This window comes from Neolamprologus brichardi, chromosome 1 (assembly GCF_056152115.1).
Source record: "Neolamprologus brichardi isolate AB-2024 chromosome 1, ASM5615211v1, whole genome shotgun sequence".
NCBI classification, from domain to species: domain Eukaryota; kingdom Metazoa; phylum Chordata; class Actinopteri; order Cichliformes; family Cichlidae; genus Neolamprologus; species Neolamprologus brichardi.
This window is the reverse complement of record NC_142104.1, coordinates 7688260-7715601: the sequence shown is the minus strand read 5'-3', so window position 1 is coordinate 7715601 and position 27342 is coordinate 7688260. Positions and strand designations below refer to the sequence as shown.

The following is a 27342-nucleotide window of genomic DNA, read 5'->3' as shown; positions in this document are numbered from 1 at the left end:
AATGCAGATTTTCACCATTGTCTGCAAAAAGGCAAATAAACACATTTTCAAAAGGCTAAATGTGAAATATAAAACTTTAAACTATGTCTCTGAACTGGAGGACCCATCAGACTGCCTGGCTGTGACTATCAAGTAACTGTGTAATCCAGGATAAGCTTCTTTTTTTTTAACTTGATAACAATAACAACCAGTAAAACAAAGTTACTTTTTTTCTTCATAGAGTCCTATTGTTATAAAAAAAGAAAAAATAGAAAAAAGCTTGGATTCATTTGAATGCACTGAGGCATAACCAATTATATATCTTTATGTAAGGAGACAACTAACTGATTTGTTTCTTGGTTGGACTTTTACACAGCATGATGCATCATGCTGCAGGACGTTAGGGTGGGAGTTTGGGTAGGGTTTGGAGTGTTTCTGTGGCCGAGATCCTTGCAGATGCTGCTCCCTGCTGGAAGAGAATCTCTCATCCAATGTGGAATGAAGGGCTTTTGACAGCTGCTGAGGCTGGACAGAAAATACAGTGGCATCCGTATGTTGTTCATGCATGCACACATTCTCTCCCTGCAGAGTCTTAATTGAAATAATCTGTCTCACACTCGTGCATGCAATGCTGGTGCCTGTTCAGAGAGCGTGCTGTTGTGGCTGTAGGCCTGACTGCTCACACCACAGTTCACCATGCTCTACACACCAGAAGCAGGCAGATGGATAAAGAGGCAGGTAGGCAGGCACTGAAACACATGCAGTCAGGCGACATAGGCAGCACCTACTTGTTACAGGGACATGAACATAGACCACAGAACTGTCCTAGATTGTTCAAATTCTTTTCTGCATCCTTCATGTCCTTATTGATTTGGTCCATCCCCTCCTCGATGCGCTCCAGTTGTTCTGATTACCAACACATTGTCATTTATCCCAGCAAAAGAACGTAAGCACATGAGAAGAGAAGAGAGGAAGAAATTGCAGGGTGGAAGGAAGGGGATGGGAGTAGAGAAGGGGGACAAAGGAGAGAAGACAAAAAAAGACATTGACTGTGACAAGAGAGACATCAGACATCACCATCACCACCACCACCACCATCACCAGCACTGGACAGGCAAGAGCGCACGACTCCTGGCCGGTACCTACTTTTTAATACATGGGCATATCAGACCACAGCATTGTCCTATATCTTTTAAATCTTTCTCGGCCTCCTTCAGGTCTGCGTTCACCTTGTTCATGCCCTCTTCCACACGATCAAGTTGTTCTGGTGAGGACAAAGGCATGAGAGTGTTGAAATAAAGTTGACTGGTTTGTATCGAGGGCTGGCGCTCTACGCTAGATTGCAAGAGGCAGACTGTTTTTTGCTAGATGCAGAAGGCAAAGCGGGCAAAAAGCATTAAAAGTATCAAATGAACTTCTTCATCTGGAGCTTTCCATGTGACTTTTAATTGCATGCATTTCTTGTGATAGCCTTTTTTTCCCTACCTCCATGGGATCATCTTTTCTCAGTAAGTATTTGATCTGAGTGGTGCTGAGAATCAGTAGCAGTATGCTTCATCCAATTCTGCAAGTGTACACAAGGACATTTATTCTGCCACCTTAACTGCTTAAATATTACTGCATGTCAGTGAGAATAGAAATAGATGACAAAGAGAGTGAAAGACAGAAATTCATGGCTTAGGTGGCTGAGAAGCCTGAGATCCAAAAGGAAGGAAAAGAAGAAAAAAGGATCAGAAGAGGCAGAAAGGGCCAAAAATATTTAAAAGGTCTCAAAATATGATAGGTTAAGTACAAATATGGATGGATTATTGTTGAAATGAATAAATAAATCTTCCATAAAGATAGTTCAGATCATGAAAGTTACTTAGTTAGTTAAACTATTACTGTGCCTGTGTAAAGGCACATCGGAGGGTTTAACAACAAAATGCTGCATTCAAAGCATTAAACAGGCTTCAGTATTAATGCCACAGAAAGAGAAGGTAATTCCATCTATAGGTGCCACCATAGTAGTTACTCTGGTCATTCAAACTGATTGAATAATCCAGTCATGGCGCCTGCACATTTTAATAAAATCCACCAGTGAATTATTAAGACAAAAGGAAACAATGTATCGATTTTTCCGTCTCAAGCCTGGCTGTAACTGCGTGATGTAGATAGAAATGAAAGCGGTCTGACACTGCATACCTCAGCCAGGGCTTAGAATTCACTCTACCCCATTCATGAACTGAATCCCTGGATAAGGAGGAATATCTGGATCCAGATTAGTCTTATGATATTTAACTGAGAACACCAAGAAAATGTCTTTTTCTTACATCAGTGTGATACTATTTTTGTAAAGCTACAAAATGTCTACTTAAAAATAATTCTTCAAAGTGTCTTCAGATCCAGATCAATTCCAAGAGTTAATCACGTCAAAGTTAGCCCAAGTTCCACCTCTAGAAAAATTTCCTTGCAAATGAATTCATAACCTTTTAAATAATCCTGCTAATAAAATGACAGACAGAGAGACTTAGACATATTGCTAAGCAGAAACCAATATTAGTTAAGAAAATGGAAAGGATAAACTTCAACTCTTTATTAATAAACTAGTTATTCTGAACATCAATCATGACAAAATCGTTATGCATGTTCAGCCTGCAGGGACCACATTTATAAAACAGACTGACCTTGATTTAAATAGAAAACTACTTCATTATTTATATATAAAACCTTTTGCAAAGTCTAGACTTATGTAAGTGATTTTCTTGCTTATGTATTGCAATTTTCGACACATATCCAAGCCTGTGAAAAGGCTGCTTGCTGAACGCAGCAGTGACACTCCCAAGTTACATGTTTAGCTTTGTTTGCTAACTCAATGTTTAGTAGACTTTATCTTCTCTATTAGTGGCCATCGTCTGTCTTCACAGAAGGTTTAGTCTTGATTTTTTGAACACTTAGCTTCTTTAATGAATTAAAAATAACTAAATTATTTTTGTGATCTTAAAATTAAGTTCATGGATAAACACAAAGACATTTTGTTTTAAATGACAACCCCAGATGGAAGACGTGATCGACAAAGTTTAGTGCTGTTTGCAAAAATGTCACAATTAAAAACTCATCCAATCAGAGTTGTGTATAATCCATCAGCCTTGAGTCTGGTTGAATTTAGGTCACACAGCATGTAACAGCCAAGTAGGGAGGGGCTCATTAGCTGCAGTAAGACCTCCATCACAGGTGAGACATCTCTGCAAGAAATGACAAATCTCCTCCGGTGTGACCTGTGCATGAGTGTGCGTGTAAAGTGCAAAGAGGGATTAGTCACCGCCCAGTTTACACCTCAACAAGAGTGTACTAATTACTACAGGCATGACCAGCCCAGTGATGTTCTTTAACAGAAATATAGGAGGTAATTCTTATATCTATGTGTGAAGGAGACACAAATAAATTACCATCAGTAACCAAGAGAGAAGGATAGACAGAAAAGAGAGAAGAGAAAGGCAGTGCAAGCAAGAGAGATGTAGGGTCAGGTACAGAGGACATTAGCTTAGAGGCAGAGGTAATTTAAATCTCTGCATTGATTGTTGTCCTGTTATTACAGCAGTGAGCTGTGTGCTGTGGCAAGAGTTACTCAGGGGGAAAGTAGATGTGAGGAAAGAGAGAAGAAGAAAATAGGCTATCTGTTCTTTTGACAGGCCAATTACTGTAGGCTGCTCTCTCATGCATAGAACTGCCTGCTTAAGATACAGACATATTTCCTATATGGAGGACCAGAAATAAATAACAAAATGTGATTTCACTATAAATAAAATTGAATGTGCCACGAATAACATAGTAAGATGTGACAGAACATGGTATTTTATAGTTTGCTTTGTAAATGTTTATCTGATGTTTGTCTTCTATGAGATAAATATGGTAAATGTAAAACCATTAAAAAATAATATTCACAAATAAATTCATAATTCATAAATATAAAGGGAGATGAATTAAAATGGGAGCGAAATTAAAGCACAGAAGGATTAATATAAAGCTAAATAAATACATTAGCAAAAATAAAAGTAAAACATAAACCGATGTCACCTTTTATATACAGTGGTGTGAAAAAGTGTTTGCCCCCTTCCTGATTTCCTAATGTTTTGCATATTTGTCACGCTTCAGATCATCAAACAAATTTTAATATTAGATATTTAATATTTATGAAATGATGATTTCATTGATTAAGGGAGAGAAGTTATCCAAATGTACCTGGTCATGTGTGAAAAAGTAATTGCACCTCTTCTTAAATCATGAATTAACTATGATTAACCACATTTTTTGGAAAGCTGAGTTCATTTTCACTAAACACACTTAGGCCTAATTACTGGCAGACCTCTTTAACCAAGAAATCACTGAAATAGAAGATGTCTGACAAAGTGAAGCAGACTAAGAGATATCAAAAAGCAGCACATTATACCACAATCTAAAGAAACACCTGAGAAACAAAGTCACTGACACCTATGAGTCTGTAAACGGTTCAAAGCCATACATAAGGATGTAAGGCTTTGGCACTCCAATGAACCACAGTGTGACACATTGTGCACAAATGGAGAAAACTCAAAACAGTGGTCAACCTTCCCAGGAGTGACCGACCTTCTAAAATTACTCCAAGACCACATCGCTGACTCATCCAGGAGATCACAAAAGAACCCAGAACAAGGTTAAAGAACTGCAGGCTTCACATGTCTCAGTTAAGGTCAGAGTTCATTATTCAACAATAAGAAAGAGAGACCACAAAGGCTTGTCTCACAATTGCCTTAAAATAATACTGATGATCCCCCGAGACTTTTGGGAAAATATTCTGTGGACTGACAAGACAAAAGGTGTAAGTTTGAAATTTTGAAAGTTTGAGTTTCGTTACATCTGCCATGAAACTAACACAGCATTTGAGAAAAGGAACGTCATAACAACTGTCAAACATGGTGGTTGTAGTGTGATGGTCTCGGGCTGTTTTGCTGCCTCACGACTTGGAAGACTGCATTTTGTGTTTACTTGTGTTATTGTTGTGTAATATTTGACCTGAAACATTTAAGTGTGACACATACAAAAAATACGAAATCAGGACGGGGGCAAGCACTTTTTCACACTTTTTCAGCAAATGACTAAATGTTTAGATATATTTACTGGATATTAACTGTATATATTTACTGAGACCTTTCTTTCTTCCTCCTTTGTTTGTTATTATAGCATTTCTGGCTGCCTGTATTTTTACTTATGAGCTATCGCTAAAAACTCTTTTACGCATAATCCATGAGCCTGTGTCTCTCCATGCATCCACGAACCACCAGACTTTGTGGTTATTAAAGGCAGAAAAGTAGTCTTCAAAGATTATTATGAAGGTTGTAAAAACATACAAATTCAGTCAGTTTCAGTATGTTATTAATTTTAACTTCTGTGGGACTCAAACCACTGACCTCTGACTGGTAGTGCTGGTAGTAGCCTTCACTGAACTTCATTTTCTTCACACACTCTAATGCGTGCATCACAGAGTTTGTGCAAAAAACCTTTCCATAGTTCTAGCACACTTTTTAAAAATAGTGAGGACTCTCTGCAAACATGGAGACTTTTTCAGAGACGATAGTGTTCATACACTTTAAAAAAAATTGTGGAAAAAACTCAGAACTAACATAACCATTGATGTTAAACAGTAAGAGGTCTTATTTCTATCTATAAGCAAAGTGTTTCATTCATGCAGCCAAGCTAACATGCTAACTGTGTCCATTTAAAGCTAAAGCCACACACACAATGTTTTGCTGTTGTAACGTTTAGCTCTTTAATTTCAGCTCTACTCAGTTTACACTTTTTTTTTTAAGTGAATCTCAATAAATTGTCACATGGACTGTTTCATTTACTGTATTCTTCATTCTAAACAGGTTTTGCAAAGCTAGTGCTTAGAGCTTCCAGTTAAGCTAGCTAGTTGAGCCACACATGATGGTTACTGGGTGCCTGCACAACTGGCACAACAACATGTATTAAATCATGCATAAAATCTCCAGTTACACTTATAACTAGGTTATGTTTGAGTGTGAAAACAGCTGGAGTTACTACGCTCTGACAGTCCGCATGTGTTAATTAATACTTCAGAGTGATGTACATGTGTGTAGTTTGCGGACAAACGGTGAAGGGATTTATAATCCCTACTTTGAGGGTAAACATCCACGATTTCCATTAATCTAAGTGGTTTTCAAAAGTAATGGTAATCCACCCAGAGTTATGTACCAAGTATTAAGAAATAAAAATACTATACTATATTACACAGAAATACTTTTTTTCCCTCTAAATTTGACTTTGTTGTGAAGTGCGTTCAGCAGTTTTGCTCACTGAAAATCTTAAAATGAAGAATCTCCACAGAAAATCATTATTTGTTTGACTTGCTCCCAAGTTACGTAGACAAAAACAGACCTGAAAAGGCTCTTCTTGAGTCATAGAGTAAATCTCCCAAAAAGGACTTTGGTAAGACACATTATCTGTCACTGACTGACCTCTGAACATTTAGACCTGACAATCAGGTGAACCGCAAACATGTTAGCTTGGTTTAACAGAGCAAAGTAAAACATGTACTTAACATACAGCTAAGAAAGAATCCAAATTTTAATTCATAAGGTGTAGGGCTGCAATGATTGTGAAATGTGGGCTAACATCAATGTGTAGTGTTAAACCGACTAACAGCTGATACCTGTTTATGTTGTTATCAACCACTGCCTTCGACAAATCTCATGATATCTGAAGTGGATGGTGAACAACGAGGGGAATATCAGCCTGCATCAAAGCTCAGCTGATGAATTGGTGCATCCATAAACATGTGACTGAGAAAAGGCCATGAAAGTGTAATACAGGGAGGCAAAGCAGAAGGCAAGCTCAGCAGCACATTCCAGTATATTCCATTAATCAAAGGTAACTTTTTCTTACAATTGTGGCTTCCGCCACTGATAAAAAAGTGTTGTGCTGCAGTCAGTTTTACAGTGATTCTGTTGTTTTGGTTTGTATTTTTAAAAAGTCTTAATCAATGTTTAGTTCAGCCTGAAATTATGGAAAGAGAAAGCCAAGAAGAAGAAGCCAAGGTTGATCTAGAAGAAGTAAAAGTTGCAAAGGGTCTCCGTATATGAACCTGTGGAAACCCCTTCATTTCACTTTTCCCTGTGCAGGTCTGCTGTAAGACCATAAATGTCATTATTTTTCCTTAAACTTGGTCTGAGAATCTAAAGTGTTATACTGGATGTACTGAAGACGGCTCTTTGATTGTACACCGTGAAACTGCAGCAAGAGAGAATCAGGAGCAGAGCAGATAAAAGTGATCTCTCCCTGTCAACTTACCTCCCTGCTCATCCAACATGACGAGAGTCCTGATGCCAGCATCTTTACTCTAACAGACAGACAGAAGGAGAGGTGAGAAGACGACAGCAGAGAAGAGAAGTGAAAGGAAGAAGAGAAATAAAGTTGACAGATGAGTGAAGGTCAGCAGAGCAGAACAGAGCAAAGCTATCAGGGCAGCAGCAAAAGTGGGTCAAATTGCAATCGGAAATCACATTTTTGAAATTGATCCTGTGAGGCACCGCAGAAAACAGCAGGGACATTTGGACAGCTTCTTGCTTTACAAAACTGCTCCTATGTCTGTGTGCTAAATATAAAGATTAAAGCAGAGCTAGTCTGCTCCGTCCAAAGGTGACAAAAAAGCACCTCTGAAAGAAAACCTGATATTTTTATCTTTTAAAATGGGATAAAAGATATTTAAGCAACTTTCAAATGGGTTCGGGGTACAGCTGTCTCACCCAAAAGAGTAGAGCACCCCACTGAACTGCACAAAAAAGGGCAGGGATAGTTCAGTAAGTGGTCGGCCCGTGATTGGAAGGTCAAGGGTTTGAATCCACTGAACAGCTACCCTGAGGTACCCCTGAGCAGGTCCCTACACACTGCTCCCCAGGCACTGGATTGGTGGCTGTACACTGCTTCAATTAGTGAATGGGTTAAATGCAGAGAGTAATTTCCCTACAAGGGATTAATAAAGTATACATTAAAATGTTTTGTGCTTTTTTTAGTTGTAGCTTGAGAAATATGGTAAAGGAACTGATCGGACTTCCAAATGTCCAAAATACAAAACTAATTGTGCCTAACGTTGTGTAAAAAGCAAGAATCATGAAGGATCTGCTACAAACATCCTACTGTCAGGCACCACAGGACGCCCCCAGAGGTCCCACAACAATGTGTGAACAGGCCAGGAAGCAAAACAAAACCCATTACAATGTTTTGGCTGTTTGCTGTGCTGATATGTCTGTACAAAGTATCCATCTTTTGTGTATTTAGTTACATATGTTAAAAAGTTTACACATTTAGAATAAATCAGTCACAAATCAGTCGTATCACTGAAATTGATCCACATCTATATCAATGCCGAAAAAGACTGAGTCTGCATGGGTCTGTATGAGTAAAGTTAAACTGTGGATGAGGAAATTTTTCTCAGTATAAATAACATTAAAAGACAAAAGAAAACTGATAATTCTTAGCATCGCATTCAGCTGTGCCAATGTTTGCAGATACACTTGCATAAACCCTATGGGAGGGCGGCTTGTTTCCCCAAGAGGGCTCATGGGAAATCATGCGAGGGCAGCCATGGCCTCAGAACTACAGGACAGGATATCTGACCTCGCCAACTGGCAGAGTCAAGCGGTGACATCACTTCTTTCTGCACGGCTAGTTAAGGACACACATGCTCACAGACTATCAGGACTTTTTCACACTTCACTGTGAGTCATAAAGTCACAGGATACTGTCCCCCACCCACCCAAAAAATTTCTACCCAATGAACAGATAAGGCGCTTTCTTTCTTTGCACTTTGTTTTGATGTTAACCATTTGTAAATATGTGAAGCAGACCTCTTTTGATATATTTCTAAGCATATAAAGTCAACTCCTGAAGTAGGAAGAATAAAAATAATGATATCTTAAAGGTGAACTGATTTTAAGCTTCTTAGAGGCTCAGTGCTGCATCTGTATCAGTTACAGTCCTTCAGATAAACACAGCTGGTATTGATCTTTCATTCACATTTGCACTTTGCTGTCTGGCTTACCGGTGTGTTTAAATGTGATGCTAAAGGGTCCTTATGTTGGAATCCACACAAAGTAAGGACAGATCCAGGTACAAAGACACGGGAAACACACAGCAACCTGCATGGCATTTTTTTCTAAATTAATTTGGTTACATTAGGCGCTAAAACTACTTGGCTAGAGTTGAGAAAAAACATGATTTGCTTCCAACTCACATGGCACATAAAGGTACCTCGATACTAGTCTGGTCTAATCTAGCCTAACTAACAAAGGTCATAATTAAAAAGCTTCATCAAACTAGCTATGGGATTGTTTTCTGCCCCTCACAAAACCGCTGATGCATTTCAAGTATTTGCCTTATGATTCAATAACGATACCACGATAACAGCTGAAAACATGGGTTGTTAGTTTGTGAGTTGAAGTGAGTGTACCTCATTGGTAAAACTATAAATTATACCTCTATTTAGGCTTAGATTATAATTTACAATAATTTACAATTCATATCACTTCACTAATAAAAACAACTTGTATGAATACAAAATAGCATGTTCATCTTGTGTAGTTTATTTTCCGACTTAAGGCCTGACACCGCTCATCAAATCGGATCTCTTGTGTTATTATCTGCTTCACAGAGACACTGAATTCCAATTTTATGTCCTTCACAGATTTCTTTATATCGTTTATCGTTCACATTTCCCCTTGTCTGATCTACTCGTGTTCATCTCCGTCTTTCATTCTTTTACTTCATTTCCACCGCTCTCATCTGCTTTGTTCACGTATCACAAACCAAGAAGCAGTTTTTCATTTCTCTTCCTACAGGCCTGACATGAAGATAACATCTTTCATAAAGAGTTTAATAATCTGCGGGTCCTCGTTTATGAAACCTTTTCAAGTTGCTGCACGAGTTTATTCTTCTCTCTACATCGCTCTGCTGCTGCTACAGGATTGTTATTGTTGTTATTTAGATGATACATTTACCACTTCGCTGTTAATCAGTGAATTTAAAAATCATAGAAAAGTTAAATTTTAAGAGTTTAGCAGAAAACAAACAGCTTGTTCAGCTTTTTTTAAACCACAAAGTCTAATAGCTTTCAGTTATTTAAAGAGCATTTGCAGATGATTTCCACATCACCTACCAGCGTCATGTTATATCACACTACATGACGTAATGTTTTCCTGTCAGTGACTACCAGGCACAGTGAAATCTTCTACAATGTCCAACATGAGTTGTTCAATACACATTAGAGGTTTCTTACTACACTCTGCTATGACATTGTGTAATGTGATGTGTTTGCACCAAGATAATGGTACAGGTCTGGGTTTATTTCTGTCCTTCACATTAGCAGTGGCCTATTTAAGCTACAAACCGCGCTTCTGTCTGCCTGGCTGGCCCTTCTGAGCCAAGCTCTCCTTACACACTTTCACTCAGTTTGTGGGTTCGCATGGAGGGCCAGCCACATTAAGAGCTCTTTCCAACCAACTAGACTTAATTGAAGTGGCTTAAAACCCCTCCAAGTCTGCACTAATGCAGGTTTACTAACCACACTTTTACATCTGATATGGAGGAAACTGTGCACTTACAAGTATTAATTCAGTTTGGTTATTTACTGTCTCAGCGATAAAAATAGCCTTCATCAAAAGTGGAGTTTTGTTTTTGTGTTTCTAAATGCCAATATTAAAGAAAAAGGAAGACGAAAAATAATGACGCAGGATCGTTTTGAAAATCATGTTAACACCTGAATTCAGAGTAGATGCTGAAAAGCCACATGCTTCAAATGTGGCTGCATAATTATATAACAGCGGTGCAGAGGTTTGTCTTCTGCTTCCCTTTGTACAAACAGTCATTTTATTGTGTCTGTCTCGCTCATTTATCAGCCATTAAAACAAGACAGCGCTCATGTCGCTCATTGCTCCTGTCCAATTTGCACGAGACAACAACATATTACATCACCGACTGTAAGTGGCAGAAAATTAATGGCTCAAGAATAATAATGATGAATTGACAGGAAAATTTTACAACTGGAAATTAAACATCTGAGCATAAAAGGGAAAAAGCAGCCTAAGATTTTATTCTGGGATCTTGAAGATGGATGCAAGTTTAATTTAATTATATACTTTCCTGACTATTAGCTTCTCTCATTTTATATCTTCTCCGCTCTCCTCATCTATCCTGTTTTTGGTCTTTGGTTTGAATATATCATGACTTTCAATATGCATGTGGCTCATACCGAAGATAGAAATAAATTATCTGAGCTAAAACTACACATACGTCAGTGACTGTGACTAATCTGTAGGATGGTGCCAGAAAAAAGTGAATGTTCGGATTTATTATACAAGGTTGTTTTTTAATCTGTCAGTTTCTGTTGTTTTAATACTAAAGAAAATAATTATTTTAATAAGTAGGATTACTTCAATAAATGGGATTATCCTTCAAAATGCATCATTTTTCAAATCATAGCTACCGTACAAACAACACTTAATCTTTACAGAAGAAGCACACACTGTAGACCCAAATTAAAACAGTATCAGCATGCTAACCCTTCAGGGACACATATTTAATTTCTTTAAAGAATGATTTGTTACAGAGTTAGATCTGTTTAAACCAGAACAAGCAGATCTAAGACACGCCCTTGGACAAAGAGTGGTTCGACTCTGACTGCACTTCAACTTATTCCATTGGTGTTAGCTTCACTATAAGCTCTTGGAGTCCAGAGGTCAGCACGTGCTTACAATTTCCTGTAGGTGCACTGTGAGGTCAGAGAGAGAAACCTCACTTTGACCTCCAAATACTGTGAAACATTTAGTGAATTAGTTTGTGTTTCACTAAATGGGGTTCCTTTATAGATAATACTCGGGCCATAAACCCAAATAAAATCAAAGATTATTTAATGATATTTGCTGCATTATCTAAGAAATCTCCAGAGAGCAGTTCTCTGGAGATATGCTAGGTGAGAGTAATAAAGAGTATAGCCAGACAGAAGCGCCACACAGTGTATGCTTGTCTCTATAGTTATTTCCTTTGCTCTCAAGTGGAGACCATAGTCTGGGATGATCGCAAGAAAACACAACCTGTGCTTCAACTCAGAAACAGTTGAAACACGTAAATAGCATTTTTAATTTTTTTTGTTATCTTCAAAAGCCAAAAAAAGGAAAAGAAATTCTTTCGATGTGAATGAAAAGCTTGGTATGTAGAGTAGGTCTCCCAAAGGACTTCCATTTGTCACTCATGGCTTTCTCCCATTAGACATGGTAATTTGTCCAGGGGTTAGTGTGAGGCCATGTCTCCATTTCTGCAGCCAGTGTGAACACACCGATAACTAAAGGACATATGAACAGCTGTTTATTGCTTTCATCTTGGTAGCACTTAAAGCTAGAATATCCTTCTGACATGTAAGCTAACAGTAAAAACAACAATATCTTGGTTTTTTCCTGGCTCGATCGAATGACAAGTACTTTAGGCATCGTAGGTAATTCAAATGATACTGTACCATAAGAGAGAATAATATATATATATATATATATATATATATATATATATATATATATATATATATATATATATATATATATATATATATATATATATATATAATACTTTTTTTTTCAGCAACAAGAAGAACAAGGATTCTTTCAAACTGATCTCAACATCTTGGGGTCAGTCTGGATCACACAAAAGCACAGAAAACACTGGTGCAGCTTAAATTCACTGTGACAAACTGCAGAGTTCTCCAAATATTGACCCCCTGTTTAAGTTAGTGTACTTCAGCAAGTGTCCAGCGCTTGGCATCCTGTTATTTTTAGATCCCTCTGTGGAAAGTCTTGTTCTGACCACTTGTGCATTTGTGAAACTTAATCCATCAAACTCATCTAACTTGTCTGTTGAGGATCATCTGTTATGATAAATGTTGATCCACAGGCTAAGCAGCAGTCGTCATTGAAACAATCAATGGGTTCAAAGCCTCAGAATCAGGTCAGTAGTGCAAACAGGAGCACGGTTATCGTTCTTCCAGACTTACAAGCCTGATGGAGTACATTTATTGCAAGCCATTTTAACTGTGAGGTGTGCCATAGCTATCACACAGCACGTTGAAAACTCACACATTTTCTGGCCACACTAGCACACCTTGTGTTCATCACTGTCCTACTCAAGCAAATCTTTTGTCCTTTGCTCAGAATTGCTTAAGGATTGCTTTTGTGACACAGTGGAGGAGCTCTACCATGCACTGGACATGCACAAGTGCAAGTCCTCAAAAGAAGAAGAGGAGGGCCATCAGGTATTTAAGGACAGGGTCAAAGAATACTACTTTGTGGAAGTTATAGAAAGTTTAGTAAGCCAAGTGTAGATCTTTTGGGACTGACTAACCAAGTAAATTCATGTGAAAACTCAACCTTAGACATTAAGCAGAAGCACAGGGGAGGGGCATGTACAAGAACAAGAAGATCTCACAGTTCTGGTAAATGTCAACAAATGCAAATACCAAGGCATGCCATTCTTCTCAGCACACGTTTTTCTCTCTCTCTCTCATGTCTTTTGTATCTGTTAATGTGATGTGTGTCATTGAATCACTGGACTCACCTCCTCCACAAGAGCCAGCATGCGCCGAGTACTCTCCAGAGACTGCAGGGGGAGAGAGAAAGATTAGCAAAGGATTAACTTAGAGTCCAAAGGAGAGCAAACACAGACACACGGTGTGGCACCTGTAACAAATTTCTCAACAACATCTCAGTGTGTTAACGTAGAAAATGTGTTAAAAACATAAGTCAGCAGGTGGAAAGGGAGAACGGAGGACCACTAATATGGTAAGACGAATGAGCGTCACTCAGTAATATAGTTACACCTAAATGTTCCTCTCCTCTTGTCTGATTCCATGATTCCTACTGTTATTTGCTTTGCCTCCTGTCGCTCTATCAATCTAACGTTCCACCCATTTCTCCTCTTTTCCTTTCCTCTATTCCCATCACTGGCCCTACATTATCTCTTCATGAATGTTTAATAATGCCATTTGAGCTGATCCATTATTCTGCAGCATGGAATTATCTGCTCTTCCTGAGCTCCTCTCATCTCATTAAAAAAGGGCAGAGTTCTTCCTTATCCAAAAAAAGCACTTTCTCGATGAAAGATTGTTAGAGCTCCAAATGCTGAAACGAGCTGAGGTCACTTTAGAGCAGCTGTATCTGTCAGCTTGCAGGCTTTGGAGATACATTTGTGTCCTTGTGAGAACGGTCCATGTTCAAATGTCAAATTATAATTGGAAAGTCACAGAAAAATCAGTTTTTACTGGAGATTTCAGTTTTTATGCTTGTTCCCTGTTTATGTGGCAACTTTGCCAGTGAGCTACATTATCATTAGTTAAAACTTGGCGCTATTGCCTGAAAGATTCTCTGCATGTTTGTAGCTGATGTAAGTGATTAATTACAAAGTAAATTTTTAAACAACAGCTGATAGATTTCATAAATAGCAGAATGATTTGGAATCGCAGTTTTTACTTTGTATTTAAAGATGCAGAGGGCACAGGCTTGTTCTCGTAAATAAATCATTCATGATAAAATTTACAGTTATTGTAAATAATATTCATCATCCTGTGAATGGACTACAGATCCACCATCTTAGATACAGTTGGCAACAGTAGTCCTTATTCCTCGATTAGCTTCAACATAGCAGCACATGAAATACACTAGGTTCATAATTTATCGGACAAAGACACAGGTTTTATGGTTTTTCCTGAATACCAGGTGAGTTTAAATCAAATGACCATGGTGTGATTAAAGTGCAGTCTTTGAGTCTGCACAACAAAAAGAAAAAGAACGACGTCTTTCAGTCTGCACTGTTTGATTTAAAATCCAACTGTGTCTTTGTTCTACAAATTATGGACCTAACTGCATAAAAGAGGCAGTGCTACTGTTGCCAGTTGTTGTCTGGACGGTGGAGTTGGAGTCTGACCACTAACAGTTCAATCTATCTGGACCACAGAGAAACACTAGATAGAAAGTGACAGCGTCAGCCAATAATGGGCTAAATTGAATGGATCTTCATTTCACACTGACAGAAAAATAGAAAATAGATTGTAATAAATATTCAGGCAGCTGTCAATATTGCAGGAAAGCGGTAATTTATATCTATGAGAAATATTACAGTGTAACTGTCACATATTGTAAATTAAAGATAAAAAAAATATACTCTATTATACTACTACTATATATTTTCAACCTTATAGGAAATATTTTTTCTGTAAACCCCATCTCTTTAAAGTGGATTTATTCTGCTCATTTCCACTTATGTAGTTTTATTCTTTTAGAGTAGCTTTGGATTTGATTCTCAATTGCATCTAATCCTCAGTTTTAGCTCCAGTCTCTTCAAAGCCATGCTCCAGCTTTCTTCTGATTGGCTATCCTGTGTTTATAAATGGTTTAAACAGCAGGTGGGTGGGGCTTATGCAGAGGAGAGGAGAACACCTAATATATACATATTAAGGATATTGCTTTTCACTGGCATGATACGGAGCCACAAATATGAAAAAAACTGTCTGATCATGAGCTTTTAGAGGAGTCTTAATAAAAAACAATTTGTAGAACAGAAATGAAAAACACTTTAACAACAACAACAACAACAAAAAACCTCTAAAAAACATGTTTCTCTTACTGTACCTCATCAGCTATCTGGTCTGCACGTGTCTGCAGATCGGCCAGCTCATTGCGCATGTCCGATTCGTCTGCCATGACGACTGTTGTACTTTGACGTCAAAGAAGAAAAACTAGAAAAATAGAGAGAAGAAGAAGGGGAGAAGCAGGGTTAGTGCACCAACAACACAACAAAATCTATTGGACAAAAGATGCTTCGAACAGCAGACAAATCACAGGGAAGAATCTGATTTCTGAAAGTAAGCTGTTGTTCAAATTAAAAAACAAACCAAAACAAAGAGACACATGATGCTGTCATTAGTGGGAGTGTTTTTGCTTCAGGAGTCAGCCCAAGTTTGAGTGACCCCTGAGTTGGAAGGATTATCTAACATAGGATTTAACGTTTGAGTAAAAGTATGACTGCAAACTAAAATCCAGCACCATGTTACAAGGCTTTTACCACAATCACCTTCAACCTGCTGAATACAATTCTTACTGCCAATCAAATACAATAAAAATTACTTAGCACTTAGCTCTCTATCCAAAAAGCAGTTCTGGAGAACCATCCTGGCAGTGCCAAGGCAGACTTAAATTCATTTGATCCAATTCAAATTAAAGCAAGATATCCCATTTACATTTAGTGTTACCATGCAACATATAAAGAGAAAACCCATCTGCACTGAGAAAACAGCTGAATTCACGATTTAAATATACCGAGATGACGCACGTGGAGGTGTACATGTTAGAACTGAGTGTGAATCTCAGCCACACACACAGACTGACCACGCTTTGTAAAAAAAAAAAGTGTCTCACAAGCTGAAAGGTCACCTAATTCTGCTTCTGTCTCCAAACTAAAGTAAGCCAGACAAAGGCACAGGTGCTAGCAGTAATCTTTAATCTCTGCATTGAAAAAAAGAATACAGCCAGCAGCACTGCTTCCCTTGTCCTCGGATGTACCTAGATCCGATCAAACTATGTGCACAATCAAGATGAGTGGAAACTTTTTAATTCCAGAGATCCAAGGATTATATTTCAGTGTCCACATAGGAATCATGAGAGAACAAAACCTTGGTCTCTCTCTGATACAGGTGCTTTTTACTGACTTTCAGAATTCTGAAGTTAAAGCTTGGCAAAATTAACATTCACCACCTGCACTATAATCCAATTTTAGGGGCAGAAAACAACATATGTGACCTGCTATAACCAGAAAAGTATCATGGAAACACTGCTGTGACGGATGCCGTGAGTTCAAGCCACTACCCTGCTAACCCCGATCTTCTTCCTCTGGAACCAGTGATCATTTAAGATGAACGAGGGAGGAGTGCCATTATGATTCTAGTTAGAAGAAAGAGTCAGGACAGGAGACAGGGGTCTATTTTTGTTGCTCTGATGCACTGCCAGGCAGTTTTTCATACAGCCACACACAGTAGAGCCGGAAGTATGGTTCATGAAAAATATATGTGGCTGTTACTCCGCAGTCTGACAGAGTAAGTCTGCTGCTGGTTGGGACGGCACTGATGAGGGGCTGAGGAGACAAAAGAAACCAGCTCAGACTCTTTTGTTTCCTTCACTCAATTATGCTGCAATGAGGCAAATAATCAGGTCTGAGCAGATGTCATTTATAAGTGTAATGAATTTTTGTTTCTACTGCACAAATCACATTGAAGAGATTTTGCTGTGATGAGGCTTGTTGCTGATATATATTTAACCACCCAGCAGCTTTCAATTCAGGATCATTAAAGCTTTATGTAAGCTAATCTACTGCAGCGTAAAGTATAGCAAAGGGACCAACAGACCATTGTTTTCTGCACTCTATAAAGCTTTGTGGTGGAGGATTTTTATTAGAATACCACCGCAAAATAGCATGTATGTTCATGATTAAAAGTGGAAGTTTCTACATTAATTGTAAGTCACCATCATTTTCATGTAAAACTCTGAATTTCTCATAAATTACACAAACGACCAGTTTTCGAGACATTCAAATGAGGTTTTCTGCCATCCATCAAGCATGGTCAGCTAGTGCCACAGCTGGATGTTTGATAAAATATTGCCTATTTTTGCCCCTCCTTCTGTCTGTCTGCCTCTGACTCCATCCCAATGGAGTCGTCACAGCCGTTAATAATTGAACATGTGCCGGGAAAAAACGATGGAACGGAAAGAGAAAAATGAGTCCTTTTCCTCGTTCGTGCTCTGTGCGCGCGCACATGTGTGTGTTGTGTCTGCTCAGCCTTCTATGTAATTTTGCTTTAAAATATTTATGTTGACATTTTACATTTTAGCCATGTGACTAATGCTATCATGGAGAGCTGCTGACACTGAGTGCAACAGCAGAATGAGTTAGTTTACAGATCAACAGCATTACGGGTTATATACATCTTTCAGATTATGAAAAAACCTTGTTGAAGGACTTGTAAGTCACCTTTTATGTGTATTTTTTCTAACAGAAATTAGAAAGCCTGCAGTTCTTCTAGGTGCCATTTGAGGCCAAGTCTGAGAGAAACTTTATTGCATTAAAAATCATATTAACAGGCTGGTGACAAACAAATAGTTTACCCCGTATTGTTAATTTCCCCTTCATAACAGCTGTGAGTGGGGTGGCAGCTGTCCCAGTCAGTATCTGCTGGGTGTCATCCATTACACTGAGCCAATAAACTGGGCTTCTTTGCTGTTCGTGTACTATCGATGTCTTTTTTAATTGATTATCTGACTAAAATTAGGTCTTGCTGTGCATCCCAATGTGTGTGTTTGTTTTTTTAATGTTCCTCGACACAAATTTCCCAGTTTTATTCATATCCCTCAAGACATTTTTCATCACTCTGTGCTCACATGTAGCCTACTGATTTGGATTTGGAGTGGTGGGGGAATAAGTTCTCTTGACATTCATGCCAAATACAATGATACAGGGGCTGCCACTTCTTTCAAAACGTTATATTCCTGGCTGCCATGGTGACATCTCCCCACTGTCACTACCAATGACTGTAGAAAACTGTTGTCTACAGTCATTGGTCACTACAAAAACATATTAAGTCTATCTATAAAATCTATTTCCTACTGAAATGCATTACTTATAAATTCCTGTTCACTAACAATAAAAAAAACTGACACTGTAAAAAACATTATAATGTCACAGTCCTGGCTCTTTGACTAGAGTTTTGACTTTAACTTTGAATGTTGTATATGTGTACATCACATATTATATGAGAAGTGTCATATAAATAAAGCCTTTTGTCTTGGCTCCCGTTTTGGCCCTTCCCATTATCTAATACAACACCATTAATCGTCATACTCTGAAGTGAAACATGTCTGAGTGTATTCACAAACCCTTTGACCAGCAGCAGTACCTGAATTAAACAGTATTATAAGTCGTGTCAGGCCTGTACTCTCACATGTACTCTCAAACATGCTCTATGTTTTCTGTTCCTACTACTCTTCAACACATCTACCCCAGTGTAATGTCCACTGTGTTATTGATCAGCCGTTGATTGCTTATCTCTTTGCAGTGGCAGAGCTTCCTGTTTACTCACACATTGTACAGCCTCTTCTACTTCTTTCCTATGCTGACTGAGGCTTTTCTCACCCTCCTTCTCAAGCCATTGAAACTTTATAAATTTAAAAACACCTTGTTAATAAATTTTTAATGTTAAAGCACATTTTTATTTAAATACAGTTCAATCATATCGTATTTTTGATACTGAAGTGAATAAACAGTGTACTGCATGTCCAGCATACTATTCATTTTCTAAATCAAAAGGCCGCTGGTAAGCTGGACTTTCTTTTTCTTTTTTTCAACCTTGCTTTTTTCTATTTCCTATGATGGGTGAAGATGACCTGCTCCCATAAAATCTTATTGTGAGTTATTACTCATTTATATATATCAAATAAAATATGAAAAATAATAAACCAACTTGTATTTTTACTGCTGACTCAAAAGGACAGCAACACTCAATCGTTTAGTTCATTCTAGTTCACACAATAGCGACGTTTTTAAAAATGGCAAACCTAGCCAGCTACTTTTGAAGTTTCTTAAACATCATCATTATCACCCCTGTGTATGTGCTCAATACAAAAACAAGTCGCCATTCACAGACTAGCGTTAGATATGAATTTGTAGAATCACATCACCAGCATCTATTGAGACTTGCAGCCAGTCACTTCAGCATCAACAGCGTGAAAACATTCACCCAGTCAACAGAGATGTACACACCGACTCCAAAGAGTAACAGACGCTCAGCACTTATGTGTACATTGCACAGTGCTGTGGCTACAGAATAGGGACACAGTCAGTGTTTAGACTAAAAGGGGAAATTGTTGTTTAGCGGTGGCAGGCCATTGACATTCGTAGGCAGCTACGGGCTACCCATAAACCTGCAGAGAACCTCTGTTGTCAGATGGGGCCGTGATCAACAATCAAACGACCAACCACGAGCAAGCATCCAGCCATCTGCTGCGACAAGTCAGAGATCATCGGCAGCCTGCAAAAATTATGCAAAATTCTTTAGGTCCTTTTGTTTTTATTTTGGAATTTTTAGAAATGTGGAACTGAGATTGTTTTGAATTCACTGCTTGAGCTGTTCATGCTGTTGATAAATACGGTTTCATAATCATTTCAAGAAAGTAAGGAGCAGCACTCAACTGTAAAAAAAAAAAAAAGAAAAGAAAAATCAATAATGGATGTTGGTGAAACAGCTTCAAGAACATGTTTGGAAAGCATGAAATAGTAATAATGTGCTTGGGAATATGCTAAGATTAAACAATAGCAGCTTTCTTTCTCTTTTTTGCCAGAACACTAAAATAATTTGCATTAAAACTTTTTAAGCGTCTATTATCATGCCAGATGACAGGATAAACGCCCAATTACATAACAAGTATGACTTAAAGTATATAAGCCTGTGGTGGCAGATACATTGAGACAAAGGTCCAGTGTTTCTGACCAGTTTTACTGGGACAAGGGGGACCAGAATTAGCCAGGTGATTTTAATTTTGTACAGAACTAATGCAAGTACATAGCATGGATAGGAGAATAAACCAGCCTTCACGGAGTAGGCATGATTCTTCTGAAACAAAATCCAGTGTCAAGGAGCAAAAACTAATCGGACATATACAGTAAGCAGTGCTAGCTTGGCAAGCTCAGCTAAATGTTTTGTTTATTTGACAGTAACCCACATTTAGAAAGAATTGTTTAATTGTAGCATGAAAAATGACCCTCCCACTATGACAGTCGCTTGCTCTTTAACAGCGGTCCCCAACCCCCGGGCCTCGGACCGGTACCGGTCCATGAGTCGTTTGATACCGGGCCACGAGAGTTGAGGCTCAGGTCTGAAATGTATAGTTTTCAGGGTTTTTATCGGTTTTCAGCGTTATTTTGTTATCGTTTTTATCGTTTACTCGGCTTTCCTTGGTCTTTTCACGTGTGTTATGAATAAATTTTATTTTTTTCGGTACCGGTACTAGTTTTATTTTGTTATATTTATCCACGACACCTTAACGGCCGGTCCATGAAAATATTGTCGGGCATAAACCGGTCCGTGGCGCAAAAAAGGTTGGAGGCTGCTCTTTAACATGCCTACTGTATTTCAAAGACACACACACACACCTACAGTTGTCATGACACACGTTCCGGTCATTCCCATCCCCCCTCCCAACCTACGGCCTTGCTGCCTGTCACTCGTCTTGACTGACAGCTGCTGTAAGGCCTGAACTGCCAGGCTCAGCCCATGGAGAGATTACAGTCAGGGGGGAAAGAGGATTTAGTCTCCACTGTTTTCTCTGCTCTCTCTCTCACACACACACACTCGCCTCTCAGTTTGCCGGTAGCTTTCTTTGTTTTGCTTCCTCTTCTTTCAACGCCCTCTGGATGTTTACAGTGTTTGTCCAGGAAAGAGGAAGCATATTTTATAAAAACTTTATAGTATTTACCGTCGTATCTGTAGCTGAATGATGTAATACCTGAACATTTGGTATAATTTACTACACAGGAAAAAGGACGGGATCTTTAGCAGAATGAGCATCAAAACTAAATGTAATGGGTGAACATAAAGTTCACTGAAGACACTGAAAGGTCACCGATGAATAATTGATTGATAATATTAATAGCATTAATCCTGAAAGCTGTTGAAGGTGGATGTGGAAACAGGATGAGAGAAGGTTTGAAAAGAACAAGGACATGACCTCGATGAGAGAGAGTGTTGATGTTGTGTTTCAGAACCAGACATTTCACAATTTTTCATTATAAATATGCAGATGGTCCAAAGAAAAGAGCAGCAACAAAGCTCCAGAAGGAGAATGGATTAGGACTGTCACGATTAACACGCCACTGTGGAGCTCCAGTTGTGGAAGAATCTAGCGACAAATTATTTTAATCAAAAACAAAGAAAAACAGTTAAAGGACACAAACACAAATCCCACTTTGAAAACCCGGCTTTAAAAGCATCTACCTCTATGAAAAATAAAATGTATTTACTTTGGAAAAATAAACATTTTCGTCTAATAAAAACTAGATATGACTAGCAAACTGAAGTCCATTCACATGATGAATCATATATTTTCAGTGAGTTATTGTTTTAATATAATGTGTTTCTCACACGGTGTACGTGAATCACCTTCAAATCATCTCCTCGGGAGTAAAGTGGAGCACATTTTCATATCTTGCTGATATTAAAACACAAAATGTTGCTGGAGCAAATTACAAACAGGCACCTAAGACACACACCAGTGATTATTTATATATTTGCTGAGGTGTGCGCAGGTGAGGCAGAGCAAATGAGTGTTCGTTCATGTGAGAGCTTACGAAATATGAAATCATTTGTGATCATTTTGTTTTTAAACATCCGTATCTGCAATCAGATGAAGGTCGGGTCAACCTTTACACGGACAAGCAATCGGTGATAACATAGACGACTAAATGATCAGTAGGCACAAAACCACTTATATATTTTAATGGTGCACTTTCAATTATGATTATTGAGTGGCCTTCAGTAACTACTAAAGAGGGCTGAATTTTTGTTTTGTCACTTTTACTATCACTCCGCTTAAGGAGAGCAAAATAAAAACCTCTGGCTTCAGCTCGGCAAAAAGATTAGCCAGCTTCCTGCTGTGTAGGTGTCAAGTAATGCAGCACTGAATCTGAGAGCCAGGGACAATGAGCTGTAACACTCGGATTTAAGGCTGTTCTCTCAGTTGCTGTACAATATGCATGATATACAGAACACACTGGCGTGCACAGAGGTGCAGGAACGTTTTGTGTTTCCTTTCACTGATGCTAGCGTGCTTGAGCATTTGTTGTGTTCTAACTATAAACAGTATAAATGTTGGATGTAGGCAGCGTCACATCAACCGTTGCTTTGACACCGTTATAAAGCCTAAATTAGTATTTTCATTCTCACCAATGTTGTGCTTTGAAATTCCTTCTTTGTGACAAATGATGTGTGGGTCTAACTTTAAAGCCACAGGCTTAAAGGAGGATAATCCTCCTTTCTGACTCTTAGAATGACCAAAATTGACTTTATACTTCTTTGTATCACTTGAAATAAGCAACTGAGTCCAGAAACTCATGAGAAAATGTTTTCAGAGGTTAAAGCTGAGGGCCATTCCACTTAAACCTCTATAGAATGAGAAGTCTTTTTGAACATCAGAGAGAAGGAAAGTTCTCATTTGGCTTCACTTTTCAGACTCAGAAGCTACGTCCATGTTTTATACTCTCTGAGGATCATACATGGGTGACAGCAGTTCCCCAATCACACATGAGTAACATCCATCCATCCATCCATCCATCTTCATCCGCTTTATCCGGGACCGGGTCGCGGGGGCAGCAGCCTAAGCAAAGAGGCCCAGACCTCCCTCTCCCCAGCCACCTCCTCCAGCTCATCCGGGGGAACACCAAGGCGTTCCCAGGCCAGCCGAGAGATATAATCTCTCCAGCGTGTCCTGGGTCTGCCCCGGGGCCTCCTCCCGGTGGGACATGCCTGGAACACCTCACCCAGGAGGCGCCCAGGGGGCATCCTTGTCAGATGCCCAAACCACCTCAGCTGGCTCCTTTCGATGTGGAGCAGCAGCGGCTCTACTCTGAGCCCCTCCCCGATGGCCGAACTTCTCACCCTATCTCTAAGGGAGAGGCCAGCCACCCTTCTGAGGAAGCTCATTTCCGCCGCTTGTATCCGCGATCTCGTCCTTTCGGTCACTACCCACAGCTCGTGGCCATAGGTAAGGGTAGGGACGTAGATCGACCGGTAAATTGAGAGCTTCGCTTTTACACTCAGCTCCCTCTTCACCACGACGGACCGGTGCAGCGTCTGCATTACTGCAGCCGCAGCCCCAATCCGTCTGTCGATCTCCGGCTCCCTTCTCCCATCACTCGCGAACAAGACCCCGAGATACTTGAACTCCTCCATTTGGGGCAGGACCTCATCCCCGACCCGGAGTGGGCACTCCACCCTTTTCCGGCTGAGAACCATGGCCTCAGATTTGGAGGTGCTGATCCTCATTCCCGCTGCTTCACACTCGGCTGCGAACCGCTCCAGTGCGAGCTGGAGGCCCTCACCCGATGGGACACATGAGTAACATATAAAATAAAAATAATGAACTCAATCAACCCTGATAGCTAACGTATCTGTCTAAATTGTTGCTACAAAAAAAAAAAAACCTCACACAGTGACCAAGCACAGTTAGCATCCCCCAAGTTGCACCCAAGTTTGCTGACATGATCCACTGGCATGTGAGTCGGGGATCCTGTCAACATGTCACTGGAGGAGATGAAAAATGCTGAGGTCAGCTTAACACTGATTCGTCACTCACCATGCTCATCACACAGCAAGAAAAATCATCATGTGCTGGCTTGTTTCATATCATATCGTAGCTTCACATCAAAGGCTTCCAAACAAACAATGACTGAGTCACATCTAACAAACACCAACATATAACCGCAAAGAATTTTTTTAGAAGATGTTAGCACTAGTCTGCAGTAAAGGAACACATTTGGACAGTGCCGTTCATCCAGCCTGTCTGAAGGATAAATTGTACAGTGTACAGTTACACTCTATGCAACATTAACACAGGACAGAATCAGGATTTAAAAAGTGAAGAGGCTCATGTTTAGCATCCAGCAGACTGTCAGTCTGTTGTGACAAACGGCCTCCGTTAGACCGAGTAGACCGCCATCAATCAAGTGCCGTGTTCATTGGAGATAAACAATGTTTGTGAAGAAAATAGGACATCAGGACGCCGTGGCAGCACTGAATCTGAGAGTTAAGAGAAACGAGGTCAGCCTGTCAGTTTGTTGGCTGTATGTTTCTCACAGGCTTATAGAAGCACTAACCTAAACCTGAGATTTAATGTTTATTTATTGTATTTTTTTAGGATAGCTGCTGCACTTTTCCTTCTCTTTCATATGGGGGATTTTTCAGGTTACTTAGGTTGCTAGTGAGAATTAGCACTTCTGTTCCTATAATCTTCCTTTCTTTGCATAATTGCAATAAAATCTGGATGTGCAGAACTTAATGGCACTGAAATGAAGACTGTGGAGTCACTGGGTTTGTGGAAAGGTTGCAGTTCCGCTCAGCAAGAAAAGATTTCTCACACCTTTTGTTCTCATTACTGCAGAAATCACTGGTAGTGCACCAGAAGCGCTGAGGGTACCAGAGGTGATATTAGTAATTATGAATAAAGGCAGAAAAAAATCTCTACTGGGATGACATTTAACATCCTCCTGTTCACTCACTCCCTCCTCTATTTGAACCAAACCTGACTTTTTGTATTGTTTCACTTCAGTGCCTCTGGAGCTTCTGCACAGCAGTAGATAAATGAGATTGCAACAAAAAGCTTCATAACATAACATATTATGACAAATGTCAGTTTTTACAAAACAGGCATGCGACCAGTTTTTCCTTGTCATTTTCTGTCCAAATAATAATTTGCAGAAACACATCACACAAAAGAAAATGTGTGGGAGAAGGTTAACATTTCTCTAGACCGAGAACCCAAGAAACTGAAAAAAAAAACCCCACATGTGATGAACAGGACCAAGGACAAGAAGGCGAGCAGCAGTGGAGCAGATACTGCTGCGTTTGTGTGTTAAGGGTGGGACGAAGCAACATCCACCACTTCAAAGCATAACTATGTTTCATTATTTATTGGATGGAGCCAGGTCAATAATGCAACAGCAGTGTGGTACACACAGATACTGTGTGTTTACAGGTGCTTTTGCTCTCTTTTCCAATCCTAGCCTGCTGACACATCATATGTGCTACCCCCATGTAAACATCTGGATAAGAAACAAAAGCTGCAGAAACACTCGTGTAAATACTACTTTTGATTTTAAGCCAAACAAACCTAACGAAGGAGGGACTGAAAAGTTCATCTCCTGATTGCCACTTTGCTGGTTTACACCTCTTACCTGCTGAAACTCAAATGCAGGTATGTCTTTGCAGCAAACAACATTATAATGTATATGCTTTAATGATAGGCATTGGCAGTTAATGTGTTATATCATTTAATTTTTATAATGTGTGAAATTCTTTGACTACATTATGCCAAGTCATCCCTGACTTGAAAGATCCTGGAGGTAAAGTAAATAAATACTGTTTACATATGCAGGTGAGCTATTTTTTAGTCAATAAAATATTAGTTAATAACGTTTTTATTGTTGTGCATTGCAAAGCCGTGACATCAGAACCATGCAGTGGAGGTTTCTCTCCCTCTTCATATAGCTGACTTATTTTTTGTGCATTCCTGAGATGTGACTTCTCTCCAGTTCCTGCCAGTTCCTTTGTTCACATACCTGACATCATCAACTGATCACCAACGGGCAGTATATGAACCCCAGCTCTTCAACCCTGGACAGTGTTTAGGGAATAAGCTCCTCTCTAGGCTTGCAGTTCTTGTTGTGACCTCTGATGCCCTCAACTCTGTTCTCCAGATTTTCCACCTGCACCTTTCGTGTCTGTTATAGATCCCAGAGGCAAACTACTTGCCCCGCTTCCTCTCTAGTTCAATAAATCAGTGGTTTTTAAAGTTTTTTTTTCTCACATGCCCAATATAAAAATCCCAAAAAGCTTGTCTCATTTAAAAAAATACATTTTTAACAAAGATCTAGTTTTACATCTCGTCTGCTGTTGCTCAGCGCAACACTGCAGTACAACGTTTAACCTTGACTCCATGTTTCCTGTTTTGCGGGTTTCAGTGTTCGGACTCAAGAATAATAAAACTGTAGAGGTTCTAAATCATGTGCAGGCCTATTTGTTTTTAGATTTTTTTTCAAGAAAAAGGAAAGAGAAATCAATAAACTAATCACTAAATATAAAATCTCAATGTCTATCAATATCAACATCCATCCTACACACGGAAAGCTGCGTAACCCTGCAAGGATACTTTTCCATCTTGCGTCAGACAGACTGCTGTTAAGATGAAAAGGCTGATACCTTTCCATTTCACACACACATTCACAAACACACTCATGCTCAGATACACTTGCATTCATCCCCCGTATGTACTAATGGCTTTTCAAGTTGATTTTCTCTTGGCTGGGCAAAGCTAAAAGTAACTGCAGTGATTCAGGAGCTAAAGTGGCCACTGACACTTGATTTATTACATTATCCATTCTCAGACAATCTTCGTATTACATCAGATAAATCCACACGATAGTGAAGGATCAGGATTTCTACAGTATCACCTGACCCGAACTGATCTGTTGGATAATTTG

General features: G+C 39.2%; 1 protein-coding gene across 2 annotated transcripts in view; it reads right to left on the bottom strand.

Moving 5' to 3' along the window:
- Positions 1–27342, bottom strand: part of LOC102791828 (synaptosomal-associated protein 25-B) — a 39607-nt gene that overhangs the window by 5538 nt on the left and 6727 nt on the right. Inside the window, exons 2-5 of one of the 2 annotated variants that reach the window (XM_006779734.2) lie at positions 15678–15784; positions 13609–13650; positions 7306–7354; positions 1126–1243 (exon numbers count right to left, since the gene is read on the bottom strand). In XM_006779734.2, the coding sequence (XP_006779797.1) occupies positions 1126–1243; positions 7306–7354; positions 13609–13650; positions 15678–15749 (281 nt within the window). In that variant the 5' untranslated portion in view covers positions 15750–15784. Of the gene's footprint in view, positions 1–767; positions 886–1125; positions 1244–7305; positions 7355–13608; positions 13651–15677; positions 15785–27342 lie in introns of both variants that reach the window. The other variant, XM_006779733.3, reaches the window with a different exon arrangement.